A 17,482-nucleotide genomic window follows, 5' to 3' on the forward strand; every position below is an offset into this window, starting at 1 on the left:
TTTATTATTTAAGAGACGAAATTGAATTGCAATTATTTTTTTCTTTTCTGAAAAAAATATTAATTATATACAAATGAGTGGAGCGATAACTAATACTTGTACGTGCACTTCTTTTTTAATTTTTTAAATACTTAATTGTGAACCGACACGCTTTTATTGTTGAACAGCTGTTGATAAGAAAAAACAGGTGATGTGGTGACAGTTTGAAGCGCACTAGTTTTGCACATTTTCTTGAAAACACTCAAAATTCTCACTTCCTTACCAATATAATAAAAAATAATTAATTTAAATATGTCTGATTTGCAAAAGCGCACACTATTCACTACCAAAACATCATTCCTGACCACAGCGGCTGGCATTGGTTTGTTATGTCTTGTTGTTCGTCAAAGAGCACGTATTATATCCTACATACGCAACTACAGAAACCCTTTGGGAGGAAAGCATATAACCGTTGTTGAAACACTTGATGAATGCCAACATGTTTTAGATACATTAAAACGGTAAGGCTTTATGCAAAAACGTATACAATTTTTATTTGTTTACATATCTTTCAGTCACTGCCATGAATATAAAGTTCTCGGCTTTGATTGCGAATGGGTGACAGTGGGAGGCAAGCGTCGACCTGTAGCACTACTGCAGTTATCTTCACAGAAAGGACTTTGCGCCCTATTCCGCCTTTGTAACTTACAACAAATACCAAAAGGTCTCCGTGATCTGCTCGAAGATGATAAAGTTATAAAGGTGGGAGTAGCTCCACAAGATGATGCACACAAACTTGCATTTGACTATGGTGTGGGTGTGGCAAGCACATTCGATTTGAGATATTTGGCTGCCTTGGTTGAACAAAAACCAGAAGGTTTAGCTAAAATGGCAAAGAGCTTGCTAAACGTGCAACTGGATAAAAATTGGAGATTATCTTGCTCAGATTGGGAAGCTAAAGTACTAAACGCAAAGCAGTTGCAGTATGCAGCAAACGATGCATTGGTCGCAGTGAAAATATTTGACAAGCTCGTGAAGAAGTTGGAACCAACGTTGGTTGAATTGTACATTACTGAGTAATGAAATACTAAGACAAATTTATGTTTCAGTTCGTTTTGGAAACCAAAAAAGTTGAACTTCGATGATATTCAAGAACGGTTGGAATCATTTTTTGATGTTCGCTTCAAGGAAGGATTTTTAAACAACTGCGCGAGTATCGAGAGAAGTAAAGCTGCAGCAATCGCTGGGAAAAAGTCAAAAATAAAGCCTCTGCAAACTCGTAGCATTAGCACACGCAGTAAAGCACTGTACGATAACTGCAATTTACAGGCACCAGATGGTGAACTGCTTTGTACTATAGATGCGAAGAAAGCGCAATGGTATGTAGATCAAAGTTTGGGCGAGATCATATCGAATACACCGTTAACTGTGCGTTTGAATTTCGAGCCTTCGGGACGAGCTGTCGGAGATGTGGGGCGATATTATCAGAATCCGAAAGAAAACCGTTGCGTAGTATGCGGACGCAGAGATCCCTTATCACGCAAAAATGTTGTACCTCGCGAATACAGAAAACATTTCCCAGGTAACGAATTGTAAATATACTCCTTAGGATTCAACTCAGTCAAAATTTTAAACACAGTTTAGAAGCCATCACTGCTGGTGTACAGAGAGAATTTAACATTAATATTTCAATATGAGCGGAATATTGCATATACGGAAAGGCATTATGCCTTATGTGCGAAATTATAATTTAACATTGTAATAGTGAAGCATTAGTTGTATAATATTTGAAAATTATACAATTTATATATTTTTAGTGGTTATGAAATCGCATACATCACACGATGTGCTCCTACTATGCCCAGAATGTCACCAGCTTAGTAATATTTACGACTTGAAAATGCGCACCAAACTGGCGGAACAATGCAATGCACCGTTCACTAAGGATGAATCAGCTGTGAAGTTCATCGAGTTACCTGAGCTTAAGTATTTACTGCACTTAAAAGTCGGAAGAAATTTATACATTTCATCTATGCACTTTATATACTCTTATAGGCAAGTTAAGTCCGCGGCGCGAGCCTTATTACAAAGTCAAAATGAAATACCAGCAGAGCGACGTAAGGAATTAGTACACATTCTATTTAATCATTACAAAACAGAACCAACGCATGAATTAATTGTGGAGGCCGCAAAAATTGATACAACGTAATTAGATAGTAGCAATTGTGAAAGAAACAGTTTTAACAGTTAAATATTTATCTGCTAGGCGAAACAATGAGAACTATTGCCACCATGGAGAGCATGTGGTCCATATGTATCAAAACGAATTCGGTGGACTCTGTGAACTGGAAAAACTGTGGCGGCAGCACTTCCTAAGCACAATGAAGCCTAAATATCTTCCAGAGCTTTGGAATGTCAATCACAACGCAAATAGGTATTGCAAAAATTTGGAAACCTTAAAATTTTGTATTATTTTTTGTTTTTTTAAATAGATTGGGTATCCGCGCTCAAGAGGGTCGTGTTGATAAGGAGGATTTAATTGTTGCTGGCCTCGATGCAGCTGGAGTTATGGAAACTGTAGCGAACAGTTGAAAAAATTATATTTTAATAAATTTGGTTATTTCTGAAAATTTTTATTTATAAATTTGTAACTAAAATTTGCTTTGCCTAAATTTATTGCAAATGCCCTTTCTATTTACTATTTCTGAGCATTACTGTATGTTTGGATTAACGTAGCAAATTCTGACCTTATCTAACTGTTTACTTAGTTCTAATATTTACAAAATAATGTGTTAGATGGTAACGATAGATCACATTTTTTACTTATGTTTTTGCGAAATCTTATACACAAGTAGTCATATTTTACGACAGTACTGAGAGTTTGCAAATACGTTGGACGTTGCTTAAGAATAATATTAAAAGTAAGCGTTCTCTTAGCTAAATTAAAAGTACAAGATAAAAACAATAAATACGCTAAATAACTTCGTGGAATACGGTATTTATACAGCTGGGCGCAGATTCGGTTTGTTGTTGTTGTTATAACGTTTATTGAGCACGTTGGCAGATTCTGCAACATGAGTAGTGCTTGTTATGAACATTTTTCGGCAAAGTATTTAATTTAAAGCTTCTTTGTGTAAAAAAAATACTATTTTATACTGCTTGCAGTTTTTTTCCATGCCACATACTAGATAAATTCGATGCCTTCATATTTCAAATCAGTATCGATGCGTTGCTCCGGTAATATCGTGTGCCCTTCATTATCGAATGCTGTAATAAATGTCGATGTCTTACCGTCTAACTCTTCACTTTTAATGGCTACAATTATTTTATCATCAGTATTTGGCACAAATTTGAAACTCGAAAACCCATGTGTTGGCGTCGTGTTTGCAGGGTCCAAGGTAACGCTTTTGATATTCGTAAAACGTTCATCAGCTGATATGAGCAAATTACAACCCATATGCTCATCGCGCGTTTCGTTATATCTAGAAAGGAATTTAATTTAATCATTTTTTTTGTTTTAAATTGTATTAAACCATCAAATTACTTTTCACGTGAACAGCGCCTTGGCAGGAAATACCATTTCTTTTGCACGGATGACCAGACGCCACTCTCGTGTATCATATAACCCGGCCAATTTATTTGCATTGCTTCTTGTCGCAAGAATTTAAAATTGAATGCCCAGTCTACCGAACGTACCTCACCGCTGGGTGATATTACCTTCACATACATTGGATTTTCGTTCTCAAATTCTCCAGCACTTGTCGTCCACTCTTTGCCCATCGAACCAACATATAATTGTTGATCTTTCACAGTAGCCCATTCCGCCTTGAAACCCTTACTATTTCGCCCATTTCCATCAAGCAATATAATCCATGGAATTGGTTTATCGTTAGTAATATCATAAACTAAGCCCGTTCGGTCATCGAAACTAAGCAGTTTTCCATTAAATGTGACGAGCTCCGATAATTCCATGCCACGTCCCTTTAACGAAAAGCTAGATTCCAATATTACAGGTTCACCGCCGTCCCATTGAATCGTAATTTCTGGCTTAGACCTACGATATGTTAAATGCCCTTTCTTTAAACGACTTTGCCATACAGTGCTGCCATCTTTTTTAAGCACTTTCGAATTGGTGTCCAAATCGGCTACAATGGCTATCCGATATACTACCTCGTTGGCATGCCCAACAAATGGAGCTGTGAGCGGATATTTAGCGATATAAGCCTCAGCAGCGCCATTGAATGGTGTTTTATCAGATGAACTACTGTGTGTCGAACTACTATAGGTTTTAAGCCACGCTGCATCAGAAGAAGATTGTGATCCCGTTCGAACGTAAGCAAATAGGAAACATAATACAATTGCGCAGATGATTAGTAGCGCAAAGTGGAAATTAAATCGTAATGTGCGATTTCCAATTCGGTATGTAGGTGGTGTACGGAGCGCTGAACGCCAATCGCGTGTATACATCACGGAACGTGAATGAGATGTGTTTGAGTGATGTGACGTACGCGGGGTGCTCTCAAGTTGGCGATATTCGTAAGAATTATTGTGGATTGGCGTGGCTGAACTGTGACTCGAATTAGAATGTGTGTGATCAGCGCGGCCCAGGAAATTCATTTGTGCACTGTATTAAGCTTACAAATCGAGCTTATTTTCTTAAAAAATTAAGAAACGCACACGGTCATTGCTAAATAGATTCCAATCAACCGTCCCAACAATTATACGAAGCTATTGAACATCACTATAAAATATAAATGTTTTAGCAAATATACTTATGTGGCAGTTTCAAATAGAAAAGAAATTTTGTTTAAAAGGTTTACACTTATTTCACTTAGCTACCGACCTTGAAGCGCTACGATGCTGATGTGGCGTAAAAGATGTGTTTTGAGACTGCCAATTTTTAATGTATTTGTTTAAAAACTATTTCCAAACATTTCTTTCTTAATTATTTTAATGAACAACTGACATTAATCAACACATTACTCCAAGACGATTATGCTTGACTTAATAAATTAATAAACAGCTGATCAACGTAGTAGCTCTCAAACTATTTTCTGCTGTCATTACATATTGTACATATTTATAATAAATTATTACTAATATATACATATGTTGAAAATATCTTTAAATTGAAATGTTTTTTTTTCGTTTTGCTATTAATTTTGTTACAACATATATACAAAATACATTAGGGGGATTCTCTTGCTCTTGCAAGATTGCACGATGACACAAAATGCAAAAATCCTATACCGATATATACAAGGCCAAGAGAGCACCCTTTGCAGAATCTGGTGATATATGAACGGCTGATTCGGTAAATTTATTGAGAATTTCTATTCTGCATGATTACTGTGAATTAGCGCACCTCCTGCATTCTTAACAAAAAACTTTAACAAATCTTCATAATTTAAGAAGAAATTATAAAATCTATTTAAAACTTACCTTCCTCAACAATTTAACGGCGAATTATGTCTTTATGTAAATTGACAGCTAAAATAGGGTTGTAATTATATTTTTAGGTGTCATTGCACGAAAAAAACATGGGTTTGGTCTGACATATTTTACAGCCATTGCAAATAACTTTCTGCGTGTGTTTGTTGTTGTGCCGTTGCCACGCAAGGGTTTTGCAAGAGCAAGAGAATCCCCCTATTAACTTTATCTGTTATGGCTAAGGAAATATGGCAACTTTTGTGAAATAACAAATTCTCGAATTTCGATTATCGAAATTTTGACAGTTCCATTTTGGTCTGTTTTTTTTTTCTTTCCAAGTTTACCTCCCAGCAAAAACAAACACGTGTGTGCGCAATTAGAAAATTTGTTGAATTTTTGCAATTTTGACAAAATTCAGCAAAAATGCGTATAGAGACGTGTTACTTTTGTTCCAGCAAAATTTATCCTGGACACGGGATACAATTTGTGCGAAATGATTGCAAAGTAAGTGTTACTCTCTAATTTGTTTTTGTTTTGAATGTGTCTGATATTATTTTTACAAAGTTAAATAAATGTGGCTAACAAAATGCATAATCTAAATTATAGTAATATACATACATACGTATTTTGTTTTAGATTTTCAGATTTTGTAGAAGTAAATGTCATAGAGCATTCAAACGGAAGAAGAACCCACGTAAAGTACGCTGGACAAAGGCCCACCGAAAGGCAGCTGGCAAGGAACTTGCCATTGATCCCAGTTTCGAATTCGAGAAACGTCGCAATGTCCCAGTTAAATACAGTCGCGAAGCTTGGCAGAAAACACTTGACGCCATTAAGAAAGTTACTGAAATTAAAGAACGTCGCCAAGACAACTTCGTTTTGCAACGTTTGCGCAAGGGCCGTGAAGTGGAAATACAGATGGACGTGAAGGACGTACAGCGCAACATATCTTTAATTCGTTCTCCAGCAGCTGGTCTCAAAGAACGTCGCGCGAGAGAAGAAGCACAAGAAGCTGCACTTATGGATGAAGATATGTCCGAAGAAGAAATTACATATGTTGATGCTCGCGAGCTTGAAAAGAAACTGGAAGAAGGCGCAACGATGGAGGATATTGAGATGATGAAAGCTTAAGTTGGGGACAAAGAGTGTTATGGGGGTTTAGTTATAAGTCAAATATTGCATTTCTTGAAGGTATTGTTGACATTTCAAGGAATGGCTCTATGATTTCATAAAAATAAAACAAATGTGTAAAAATCCAAAATATCGAATGAATTTAAATAGAGCGGTAAAATTTCAAAGTGGTTTGGATAAATCTATAGAATTGAGTTATTTTGTGCATCAAGGCACAATTTCCACCCCTCAAGAGCGAGTAAGTACGCTCTACTACGTCCCAATAAAGAAAGCGACTTGTAATTGGATTACAGCAGTTCTTCCCCACCACCACTTTTCATATCTGCGGGTTCTCACAGTGGCAGTCTTCAAGTCTGATGTGTTCTCTATTAGTTGTTTAATAGAAATTGGTGGTAATAGTAAACATTTGCGGCAAAAATAAAATGCATTTTCAGCGTATGTACAGAAAATTGTTCAGAGAAAAATATACTTACATACATATCAGTAATTATTAATAAATAAATGAATAAATAAATATAATACATGTATGTATATAGTTCTATTAAAAATATATACTTTTTACTTAAAGAAGTCTTGTTCCTCGGTGCCATTGCCATCGCCTTTTTGGCTTTTTTGTGGTTTGCATTTGTTTCGTTGTTTGGCGATAACACACCAAATGAGCTAAACCCTCAAGCGGGCTATGCTTTCGACTACATAGTGGGTGAGTTATCTATACCTACAATAGAACTTGACATTGAAACATTAAAAAAAAAACAAAAAAAATAGTTGGTGCTGGCACAGCAGGTTCAGTGGTGGCTTCCTTGCTCGCCAAGCATAGTCCAACCTCAACGGTGCTGCTCATTGAAGCTGGCGATTCATTTGGTTTGTTAAGTAAAATACCTTTGCTGACCACCTTCCAGCAAAAAGGTCTGAATGATTGGGGATTTGTATCAGAGCCACAGGTTTATTCTTCGCGCGGACTTGGAGAACAGGTAAATAAGTGGATAAGTATACAGTTGGCTTAAAATGTCTCAATCAATCTTAGCGGCAGTACTTGCCTCGTGGTAAAGGACTTGGTGGTTCTGCCATGTTAAATTATATGCTGCATTTCGACGGAGAACCTCGTGATTTTGAAAGGTGGAGCAGTAGACACAATTTGACTGATTGGCGCTGGAAGGACATTCGACCTTTCCTTACTGCTGTGCGTACACAGACTCATTCCCTTTTTGAGATACCAACGGACTATTCGAAAATAACGCAGGCTCTATACAATTTTAAAAAAGAATCTTCGAAAAAGAATTGGCGGTTTCGTCGTGCCCGTTATACAATCAAAAATGGGCTGCGTCACAATGTATTTCATCAATTTCTGCAGCCGTCTCTCGCGCGTCGCAATCTCTTCACACTTACCAATGCGTATTTGAAGCGCTTGAACCTCGTTTACATCGACGAAGAAAAGAGCGAGGTGCAGACTATTTTAGTTGGCGTGATGGATAAGAAAAATCATGAGGAATACGTTTTCAGCATAGATGTGGAATGTGAGGTGATACTTTGCGCAGGCGCTTATCAATCTCCACAAATACTACTGGCCTCCGGTATTGGCGATGCCTCGCTGTTTGAAGCATTGGATATGCGGCAACAGTTACAGCTGCCATTAGTGGGCGAAAATCTACACGATCATCTTAATCTGCCGCTCTTCGTATCCATTGATACGGTGGGCCCAACACTTAATCAACGCGCTCTGCTTAATCCCCTACAAATTTTGAACTATTTGGTAAACGGTTATGGTCATTTGGGTAATTTCGGTGTTTTGGGTCACATCGATTCCAACTACGAAGATAGCTTTGGTTTGACTTTTTTCGGTGTTGGAGCGGTGGACGAAAGCGCCTTAATGTCAATTTCCAATTTTAAACAGGAGTATTTTCGCGCGCTCTTCCCGCGCTATCACAACACTTCACAGGAGGGATTCGTGCTGATATCCACATGCCTGCAGCCGAAGTCTCGTGGCACTGTTTCGATCAGCATGCCCAATACCCGTTGGAAACCAATTATCGATCCGAATTATCTGCGTGAGGCCGGCGATATTGATTGCACGATCCGCGCTATACGCGCTGCCGTGGAGGTTGTGAAATCGGCAAGCTTTGCTTCCCTTAATCCGCGCATCCATTGGCCAAAGTTTGATGAGTGCAAAAAATATGGACCAACGGAGCGGGATTTTGTGGAAAATATGCCGACAGACAGGTATTTGGAGTGTGTGATGAGGTATGCCAATTGCAGTCGAATACATTACGAAAAGAGATATGACCAAACTATGTTTTGTTTTCGCACAGATATGTGGGTCTGGGTTCACATCATCCCGGCGGCACTTGTGTAATGGGCACATCAGCAAATAATAGTGTCGTGGATTCGAAGTTCAAGTGGGTGTTTTACATAAACTTATAAATACGTTTTAAACAAGAAATTTAATTGTCTGTCTTACGCTTCTAGGGTACACGGCGTCGAAAATCTGCGTGTCATTGATGCAAGCGTGTTACCAACGCCCATTTCTGGCAATCCTAATTCCATAATAATTGGTATGGCAATTCGCGGCGCCACAATAATTCTACAGAAGGAAAAAATTAAAAAGAAATGAAGATTCGTGCGGTCCACATACAAAAATATATAGAGTACATGTAGAGAAACTCAAAAGTTCTGCAAATTCCTAAGTATATGAATAAACATTTAGTTTCAACCGTCTCAAGACTTTCAGTTCTGTAATTTATCACAACGGAAACTCTAGAAAATAGTTGAGTTGATTTAGCCATGTCCGTCTGTCTGTACCTGTGCGAATCAGGTCTTCGGTTTGAGAGTAATCGATCCAAAATTTTGCTCACGTCCTTCTCTCTCTAAGAAATTGTTTATTTGTCTTGACCTCGAGATCAGACCCCTCTAGCATATTGCTGTCATATAAACTGGCAGATCAAATTGCCGTTCCCACGACAGTCGGGTCTATGTAACCCAGATTTTTATCCGACCGAGAACTGTTAACTCCGCTGCACCCCTAAAAATTAGTTCAGGTATGACCAATAAAAAACAGTCCCATGTGTGATGGGTATTATACATATGTATGTAGCTAAGGTGCAACCGAAGTTCTACTTTTTTCCTGTTTTATTTTCACCTTGAAATCGAAGGATGAAGTTCAAGTGCAACGAAAGACAGCCCATTCAATGAAAAAAAGTATTTTATTGCTTAAGTAAATCTCTACAAATTAGCGACAATCAACGAATTAACGTTGCGCCAATGCAGCTGTAGTGTGACGCGCCACTGATCTACATATGCTACATTGTGTTAGAAGAGAAATTCATTTGAAAATAATGGACGGACATGTAGTTTTACACAGTTTATTCTTTATTCTAGGTTGTCGGAAAGACAATGGGAGAAAAATATGCTAGTGTGCTTGAAGTATCTATATGTACACATATGCATATATATATATATATATATGTGAGAACATATAACAGTTCAAGGCCATTCAAGGAAGATATACTGATTATAGCGACGCTCCAACATTACCATCTTTGTACCGTAGTACGATTTGTCCTTTGCTTCAAATTAGGCCTCAGTTTCGGCGACCGCCTCTTCATTTCTTCCCAGCGAGCATACTTTTGAGATCTGAGAACATGAAATAGTCGCTGGGGTCCAGATCTGAAGAATACGGTGGATGCGAAAGCAATTCGAAGCCCAATTCATGGATTTTTCCATAATTTTTGCTAACTTGTGACACGGTGACTGGTGAAACAGTACTTCAAATGCGGCAGTTTTCTGACGATTTCGTATTTCAAGCGGTCCAAAAGTGCTATGCAATAGTCCCTGTTGATAGTCCTTCCGTTTTCAAGGTAGTCAATAAAAATTAAACCAAGCGCATCCCAAAATACATACGTTATAACTTTGCTGTTGCGTCTTCCCACGCTTTGGAGGTCGTTCATCTTGTGCACTCCACTCGAATGACGTTTGATTGGACTTCGGAGTAAAATTTTGAAACCATGTTTCATCCATTGCCACATATCGACGCAAAAACTCGAGTTTATTACGCTTGAACATCTCCAAACACTATTCTGAATCATCAACTTGTCGTTGCGTTTGGTCAAAAGTGAGTACACGTGACACCCACTTAGCATAGAGCTTCCTCATACCCAAATATTCGTGAATAATCGCGCCATTAGTTCCGCTTTCTCCAGACTGGATAAGGAAGTAAAGTAGATGGGTCTAGTAGTGAATAAGGCCAAGACGAAATATCTCCTGTCAGCAAAAAAACAGTTGTCGCGCTCGTGGCTTGGCTCCCACGTCACTGTTAACTGTGTCATAACTTCGAAGTCGTAGATAATTTCGTCTATCTTGGAACCGACCTTAACACCAACAACAATGTCAGCTTTGAAATCCAACGCAGAATAGCTCTTGCCAACAGATGCTATTTCAGACTGAGTAGGCAATTGAGAAGGAAAGTCCTCTCTCGCCGAACAAAGACTAAACTCTACAAGTCTCTCATAAGGCCCGTCCTGCTGAATGGTGCAGAGGTATGGACGATGACCAGCTGATGAGTCGCCGTTACCAGTTTTCAAGTGATAGATTCTGCGGAAGATTTATGGTTCTTTGCGCATTGGCAACGTCGAATACTGCAGTCGATGGAACGGTGTGCTGCACGAGATTTTCGACGACATTGACATAGTTCAGCGAATTAAGAGACAGCGGTTACGTTAGCTAGATCATGTTGTCCGAATGAACGAAAACACTCCAGCTCTGAAAGTATTCGACGCAGTACCCGCCAGGGGAAGCAGAGGAAGACCTTCACTCCCTTGAAAAGACCAGATGGAGAAGGACCTGGTACATAGATTTCTGATAGGTTCTTGTGTAAAGACCATAAAGATAAAAAACGGAATTACACATAAACTAAAGTGACAGCACCGAATATAACATAACCCACATTTTATTTATATTTTTGAACCACTTTAGCGCGCTTAAACATGATTAACTTAAACATATTGAAACCGTTGCTTCAATATACCGCAATTTATTTATAAACCTAGTGTTGTCAGTGTTAGTGACAACAGCATACACATGTTGGACTGCTGGTCACTACATAAATTTGGCTGTAATTCTATGCTCCAACGGTAGTTGTGTGGAAGAGCGCCCCCAATGGACGCGCTCATATGCATTTGTTGTAGTGAGAATGCAAAAGATTTTATCCCAAATTGGTCTTACAATGTCACTGATGAAGGGAACTTCCACTAACAACACACACTCATCAATGACGAAGCTTAAATGATAATAGAAAAGGCGCTACTGGGAAGCTCAGTTCGCAAGCAAGCTGTGTTAGGCGCGCACGAACGCAGATTAGTGCGCTTAAATTCGGGATTCGATTTTAAAAAGAAGTAATGTGGCGGCAAAATATTCATAATTTTAATTAATCAATTGTGGAACTCAACAAAAAGACAATAACCTACAATCAAGAAACCAACGTTATCTATCGCGAGCCAGTTCTTCTTGTGGAAACGACGAAAACTCCATCCAGCCACAATGACGGACATAGAGGATATTATTGCGAAGCTGCAGCGCTTTTCGTGGCCGGATTATGGCGTCTTCATAGCCATGTTTGTGATCTGCATAATGATCGGCATCTATTTTGGCTTCATGAATCGCAGTCTTTCCGAGTCCGACTATCTAATGGGCGGTCGCAACATGCTCATACTGCCCATCGCACTCTCGCTGGTGGCGAGCTTCATTTCGGGCATTACCTTGTTGGGTTTGCCGACGGAGGTCTACTCCTATGGCGTCCAATATTTGTACGTCTCCCTGGGCGTGATTGCAATGGGCGTAGTGATGGGCGTTTTTTACCTGCCTGTCTTTCATCAGTTGAACATCACATCGACATATGAGGTGAGTGTTTCTGTGGGAATATCTAAGAAGACGGACAATCTATTTACACACACACATGCCCTCAAGTATAAATGTGAAATGCAGCATTCATGGAGCGAGAGATTTAATTCAATTGAATTATTTGACGCACACGGCTTAGCATTGTGTTTGGGTAAACAAATATCGTGCATGTTTGTACGACATAGAAAATGTTATAGTGGCTATAAATACTGGGACTTCCACAGATTAAGTGCGCTGTGTAAGCTAATTGAACTTTCGTCGATTTGTGAATGAAAATCAGTGCAGCAAGTTGATTCACTTGTAGCAGGTTCATTAAGCGAGCGGCGAGCAGCACGTGTGCGCCGTATTTCATTGCTCGAGGGTTGGCTTTTGTTCCGCTATTCTACGACGCGATTATAGAAATAGGAGTACACATGTGCGATGCAAAGAGACTTGAGGGAGCTAGCATTACAAGCAATTTCTATGAGGAATCACTAGCCACAATCTCAGCCAAGTTCTGTAAATGCCCAGATTAGTTTTAGTGGTTGTCGTAGACTCTCGACAAATCATGTTTTCTTCCAAAATATCACTGACAAAAATTTCCATTCAATTTGTTAGAAAAGATCCTAAAACTCATGCGAATGGAAACGAATCGGTTCTTTGGACCAACAGCGAGCACAACAAGCGCTGTCAACAGCCAGACTTTGGGCGACAGTTCTTGTGATCCGAAGATCCAAGAATTGTGATCCGAAGATCCAAGGTTCAATTGACTGTCCTCTAAATTACTGGCTCTTATCAAAGTCAATCTTGCTACAACTATAGGTATTTTGACTGGACACTGTCCAATAGATAGGAAGGCGAGGTGCAATCAACTTGTCGTTTTCTCTTCTATTGCTCGTCTTTTGTCAGACTGAGATTGAAATATCTCGATAGACACAGCTTTGGCGAACTGAGCGCAGTTGCTGAAATTAACATTAACCGTCTTAAGAAATTTGTGCCTAGCTTAAAACGCTTCGTCGAGCTATGAGCATCTTGTGATCCACCTTGGGGAGTTTATGGGTATCACAACGGACGAACATCTGTCCAAGTAAAAGTAATCGGTTCAACCCTATGGCATAACCTAACCTAACCTTATTAGAAAAAGTCAGACTTCAATAAAGATGACTAGTCCAATCAGGCCGAATTTTTGTTATCACCAACCTCGCCGGAAGGTGTATGGATGCGAAAGTTGCCGTAATACTCAGAGTCTGGGTTCTTAAAAGAACAAGGGTCTGGGCACTCGGAAATCATCACTCACACTGACTTTGTACAGGATCACTTGGATCATGGAGTCGCCGAATTGAAATCTCGCGGCTCCTTCTCTATCCATATACCTGCGAGAGAGTTGTGTGGGAAGAAGCCGTTTGAAGAGAGGGGCAGTAAGCTTCTTTACGGATCGGTTAAAGCTTCATTTATGTCATTAAGGTTGCAGGAGATTTATTGCTCCGGAGTGCAGCCTACTTCAGAGAAGTGACCTTCCACTCAGATCGCTGAGCCGAAATACTAGTCTTGAACTCATTAACAGTGCATTCAGGGCTAATAAAAGTGTGCCTAACCTCGCTATTAATAGCATCGAGTGTCTTTGTGATAAGACTGGTATGGCTACAGCGGAATCGCAGGAATCTGTAAAGCTGAAGAGTTAGCAAGAAAAGGCACCCTAGAACCGATATCGGTAGAATGGGAGCGGATCCGTGCATCCGTACCCTCTTGTGTTCTACTACTGGATAGCTGGGCTTCGCGGCAGCTTGGTCAGTGCTGGACCACCATCGGTGCATGCACTGTCGCAAAAACCGTTTGGCCCAAGATCGATCGCAAGAGATCTAGTCATATAAACTCTATCCCAATACAAAAATAACTATTTTATGTACAAATGCATGTAAAATAAAAATTAAAACCTATTTTGCAGTATCTAGAGAGCCGCTTCGATCGTCGTCTACGTATGTATGGATCGGTAATGTTTGCCATTATGAACGTGAGTAAGCCTCAAGCATTATAAATGAGAGCTATAATATCCGTTTTATCACTTAGGTTGCTTATTTACCAATTGTAATCTATGTGCCTGCCTTAGCCTTCAATCAGGTGACCGGAGTTGCTGTACACACCATAACGCCCATCGTTTGCATAATCTGCATCTTCTACACCAGTTTGGTGAGTCTTAGAACTAACTGAAATTTGTTGTATGTTGTTAGTAAAGAGAGTCTGGTTTTGCTTTAGGGCGGCATTAGGGCTGTTGTGTGGACGGATGTGGTGCAAACGGTGTCGATGGTGGGCGCGCTGATACTGGTAGCCGTGAAAGGAAGTCACGACATTGGCGGCGCAGGTGTGGTGCTAAAAAATGCTTGGGAAACGAATCGCATCGAAGGACCCGAGTACGTATAACTGCATTCTAAGATTTTGAGTTTTTATATAATATTACTTTTTTCGCATTGGATTAGCTTGAGTGTAAATCCCACGGTGCGCCATACGCTTTGGTCGCAGCTCATCGGTGGCGTCGTCTATTGGACCCAAACGAATGCGGTTTCACAGAATATGATACAGCGGTATCTTGCTTTGCCCACCTTGCGTGCAGCACGCCTAGCTTTGTGCATTTTTTGCTCCGGCGTGCTGGTTATGATGGCGCTTTGCGGCTACAATGGTTTGTTAATTTACGCGACGTACAAGAATTGTGATCCGCTCACCACAAAGGTAGGAGACAACAACCTTTTTCATAAGTTACATTAGAAAATTAGTAAATGTGGTGCTTTGTAGCTGGCCAAGGCACGCGATCAGCTACTGCCGCTTTTCGTAATGGATACATTGGGTGATTATCCGGGGCTCACGGGGCTATTTATCGCCGGAGTATTTAGCGCTGCACTAAGCTCGCTTTCTACATGCTTGAACTCTATGTCTGCTGTGGTGCTGGAGGATTTTGTCAAACCCTTTGTGAAACGGCCGTTATCCGATAAGGCGATAAATTGGGTCATGAGGTCGGTTGTGGTGGGGATGGGCGCGCTGTGCGTCTGCCTGGTCTATGTAGTTGAACACATGGGGACCGTGCTGCAGCTGACCATGAGTTTAGAGGCCATCACCAATGGTCCGCTTTTCGGCATATTTACCATTGGCATATTTATGCCGTGGATCAGCGGCAACGTAGGCAAAAATTATAAAGGCATATTTTTGCATAATTATTTATAATGATTCTTGTTTTTTAAATATCGGCAGGCCGCTTTAACTGGCGGCGTGGTGGGCGTAATCGCCATGTCGTGGATCAGCTTGAAGGCGCAATGGGCCATAGCGTCTGGCGCTATTAAGTATCAGACGAAGCTCATCAATGTTGACCAATGCGACTATCATTTTGATCATACAAGCTCATCGATGAGCCCATCCAATATGACTGATTTGAATGCGGCGGCAGAGTAAATATATACTGTTGTCTCTACAGATTTATAACAATTGACACATATTTGAATTCACAGCGAAATATTTCCTTTATATCGGATTTCTTATATGTGGTACACTTGCCTAGGCACCTTGATCACAATTTTCATTGCCATTTTATATTCAGGCATAGCTGGTCGTCAGAACACCAAGTCGGTGGACCCGGAGCTTCTGACGCCTTGCATTAGAAAATATGTGCGAAGCAGAGGCGAATACATTAAAGCAAGTGCCAACTTAATTATTTTTTTGGATTTGGTTAATCAAAATTATTATAACGGTAATTATTTTCAGAAACCACACACAAATGACATGCCATTGCAGATGAGGGTTGGCGCGGACGAGGTCGCTTTATAAACTCAACTTTTACTCATTATTTTTAAGTTTAATTATTTAGAGACAATTAGACGCCAATTTGTATTAAAAATAAAACGAAACCCAGTCATTATTAGCAAATGTGGTGAATTTAGAAGGTGTGGGGAATTTTTAAGGTGTGGTGAATTTTGAAAGTGTGGTGAATTTTAAATTTATTGCTAAAATGTTTTCATGCGCGATTTTCGTAATAATAACGGCATTGAAAAGAAAAAAAAATATTGTGGGAAATACGGACTCGATTTGGACAGCTCTTTTCATATGAGGCTAATTTCTGGCTTGATCAATTCGTGATGTAAACCGACCTTTATCAAGGAATCTGATGAAATCGGTGGACGGTGCATCGCCTCATGTTTCACGTTGCATTGCGTTCAAAGTTTTGCGACTTCATCATTTCGAGAAATAGCCCAGTCATGTGGCTGCTCAAATCATGCAATTTTACTTCTTTTTTGGGGGTATGTTAAGTCAAAGTTTTACGTCTGTTGACGAGCAATGCTGGATGAATTCAAAGACAACAGTCACGTCATTAATTTCAGACCGAAATTTCAGATGATACTGCACCAGGTCATCGAAGACCGGAGTAAACTGGTTGAGAAAATTTGGCTTGTAGACAGATGCTCAGCTCAACATGGGTGCTTTCTTCCTAACATACGAGTACAAGTATGACCATATCGCGTGGTAGTGTGGTGGATATATGTAAATCTACACCAAAGGTTTCTAGACGGTAAAAGCAGAAGAATTTACATATAGAACCGTGGGCATAGCTCAGTGCGTAATCGCGGTTTGGCAGACAGTGACATATCATCCCATTTTTCAATTGAGAAGTAAGATTCAGCATAAACTTAGAAAGAAAATATTGGCTTAAAGTTCAGTACACATTAAAAATTTATATCGAAGACTCGAAAACAGTCGACGGATTCACGGGATAGGAGTGATATTACCATGAGAAGTGTACGACTGTCATCTGGAAAAGTGACTGATATTGGGAAACTTAAGCATTGTCTATACGATGATCTCAATAGGAGCACTTCAAGGACGGTTCAAACGCGATGAATCAAACTACCGGGGTGTAAAACCTTTTGGTGTGGAAAACGAAAGATTAGAAAAGTTAAAACTATCTGTACACAGTCTGGTGCCGACTACGTCTGTAGAATGGGACTGACAAATCGAGAATGTAAGAAGCATGACACTAGGGAAACAATGGAGTATTTTGTCCCGGATTGGCAATGTTACGTTTTAAACACTTATA

The 17,482-nt window shown here is 39.7% G+C and overlaps 5 protein-coding genes across 7 annotated transcripts; 4 read left to right on the forward strand and 1 right to left on the reverse strand.

Moving 5' to 3' along the window:
* Window positions 1-47: 47 nt before the first annotated feature.
* Window positions 48-2,970, forward strand: LOC120775053 (exonuclease 3'-5' domain-containing protein 2). Its single transcript, XM_040105037.1, has 7 exons — window positions 48-500; window positions 555-1,031; window positions 1,089-1,561; window positions 1,797-1,965; window positions 2,035-2,184; window positions 2,246-2,413; window positions 2,472-2,970. The coding sequence occupies exons 1-7, from the start codon at window positions 292-294 to the stop codon at window positions 2,569-2,571; spliced, it is 1,746 nt and encodes a 581-aa protein (XP_039960971.1). The 5' UTR covers window positions 48-291; the 3' UTR covers window positions 2,572-2,970.
* LOC120775064 (apyrase) lies at window positions 2,957-4,966 on the reverse strand. The gene is made up of 3 exons (XM_040105047.1): window positions 4,823-4,966; window positions 3,524-4,720; window positions 2,957-3,461 (listed from the first exon to the last, which is right to left on the reverse strand). Exons 2-3 carry the CDS (start codon window positions 4,594-4,596, stop codon window positions 3,164-3,166), a joined length of 1,371 nt encoding a protein of 456 aa, XP_039960981.1. The 5' UTR covers window positions 4,597-4,720; window positions 4,823-4,966; the 3' UTR covers window positions 2,957-3,163.
* A 781-nt stretch (window positions 4,967-5,747) lies between these two features.
* Window positions 5,748-6,670, forward strand: LOC120782486 (probable ribosome biogenesis protein RLP24). Its single transcript, XM_040114786.1, has 2 exons — window positions 5,748-5,913; window positions 6,046-6,670. The coding sequence occupies exons 1-2, from the start codon at window positions 5,833-5,835 to the stop codon at window positions 6,538-6,540; spliced, it is 576 nt and encodes a 191-aa protein (XP_039970720.1). The 5' UTR covers window positions 5,748-5,832; the 3' UTR covers window positions 6,541-6,670.
* Window positions 6,671-6,762: 92 nt separating this feature from the next.
* LOC120782485 (neither inactivation nor afterpotential protein G) lies at window positions 6,763-9,256 on the forward strand. Of its 3 annotated transcripts, none has more exons than XM_040114783.1 (6): window positions 6,763-7,023; window positions 7,109-7,240; window positions 7,306-7,511; window positions 7,565-8,778; window positions 8,847-8,933; window positions 9,004-9,256. In XM_040114783.1, exons 1-6 carry the CDS (start codon window positions 6,963-6,965, stop codon window positions 9,146-9,148), a joined length of 1,845 nt encoding a protein of 614 aa, XP_039970717.1. In that variant the 5' UTR covers window positions 6,763-6,962; the 3' UTR covers window positions 9,149-9,256. The 3 variants fall into 3 exon arrangements, with proteins under 3 accessions (XP_039970717.1, XP_039970718.1, XP_039970719.1); XM_040114784.1 differs by having other exon boundaries at window positions 6,763-6,975; XM_040114785.1 differs by having other exon boundaries at window positions 6,763-6,975; window positions 7,112-7,240.
* A 2,813-nt stretch (window positions 9,257-12,069) lies between these two features.
* On the forward strand, window positions 12,070-16,329 carry LOC120766532 (sodium-coupled monocarboxylate transporter 1). Its single transcript, XM_040092103.1, has 9 exons — window positions 12,070-12,429; window positions 14,354-14,419; window positions 14,476-14,595; window positions 14,662-14,816; window positions 14,883-15,132; window positions 15,196-15,576; window positions 15,649-15,842; window positions 15,903-16,086; window positions 16,156-16,329. Exons 1-9 carry the CDS (start codon window positions 12,070-12,072, stop codon window positions 16,216-16,218), a joined length of 1,773 nt encoding a protein of 590 aa, XP_039948037.1. The 3' UTR covers window positions 16,219-16,329.
* Window positions 16,330-17,482: the final 1,153 nt, after the last annotated feature.

Source organism: Bactrocera tryoni, chromosome 1 (genome assembly GCF_016617805.1).
Source record: "Bactrocera tryoni isolate S06 chromosome 1, CSIRO_BtryS06_freeze2, whole genome shotgun sequence".
In the NCBI taxonomy this organism is placed as follows: Eukaryota; Metazoa; Arthropoda; class Insecta; order Diptera; family Tephritidae; genus Bactrocera; species Bactrocera tryoni.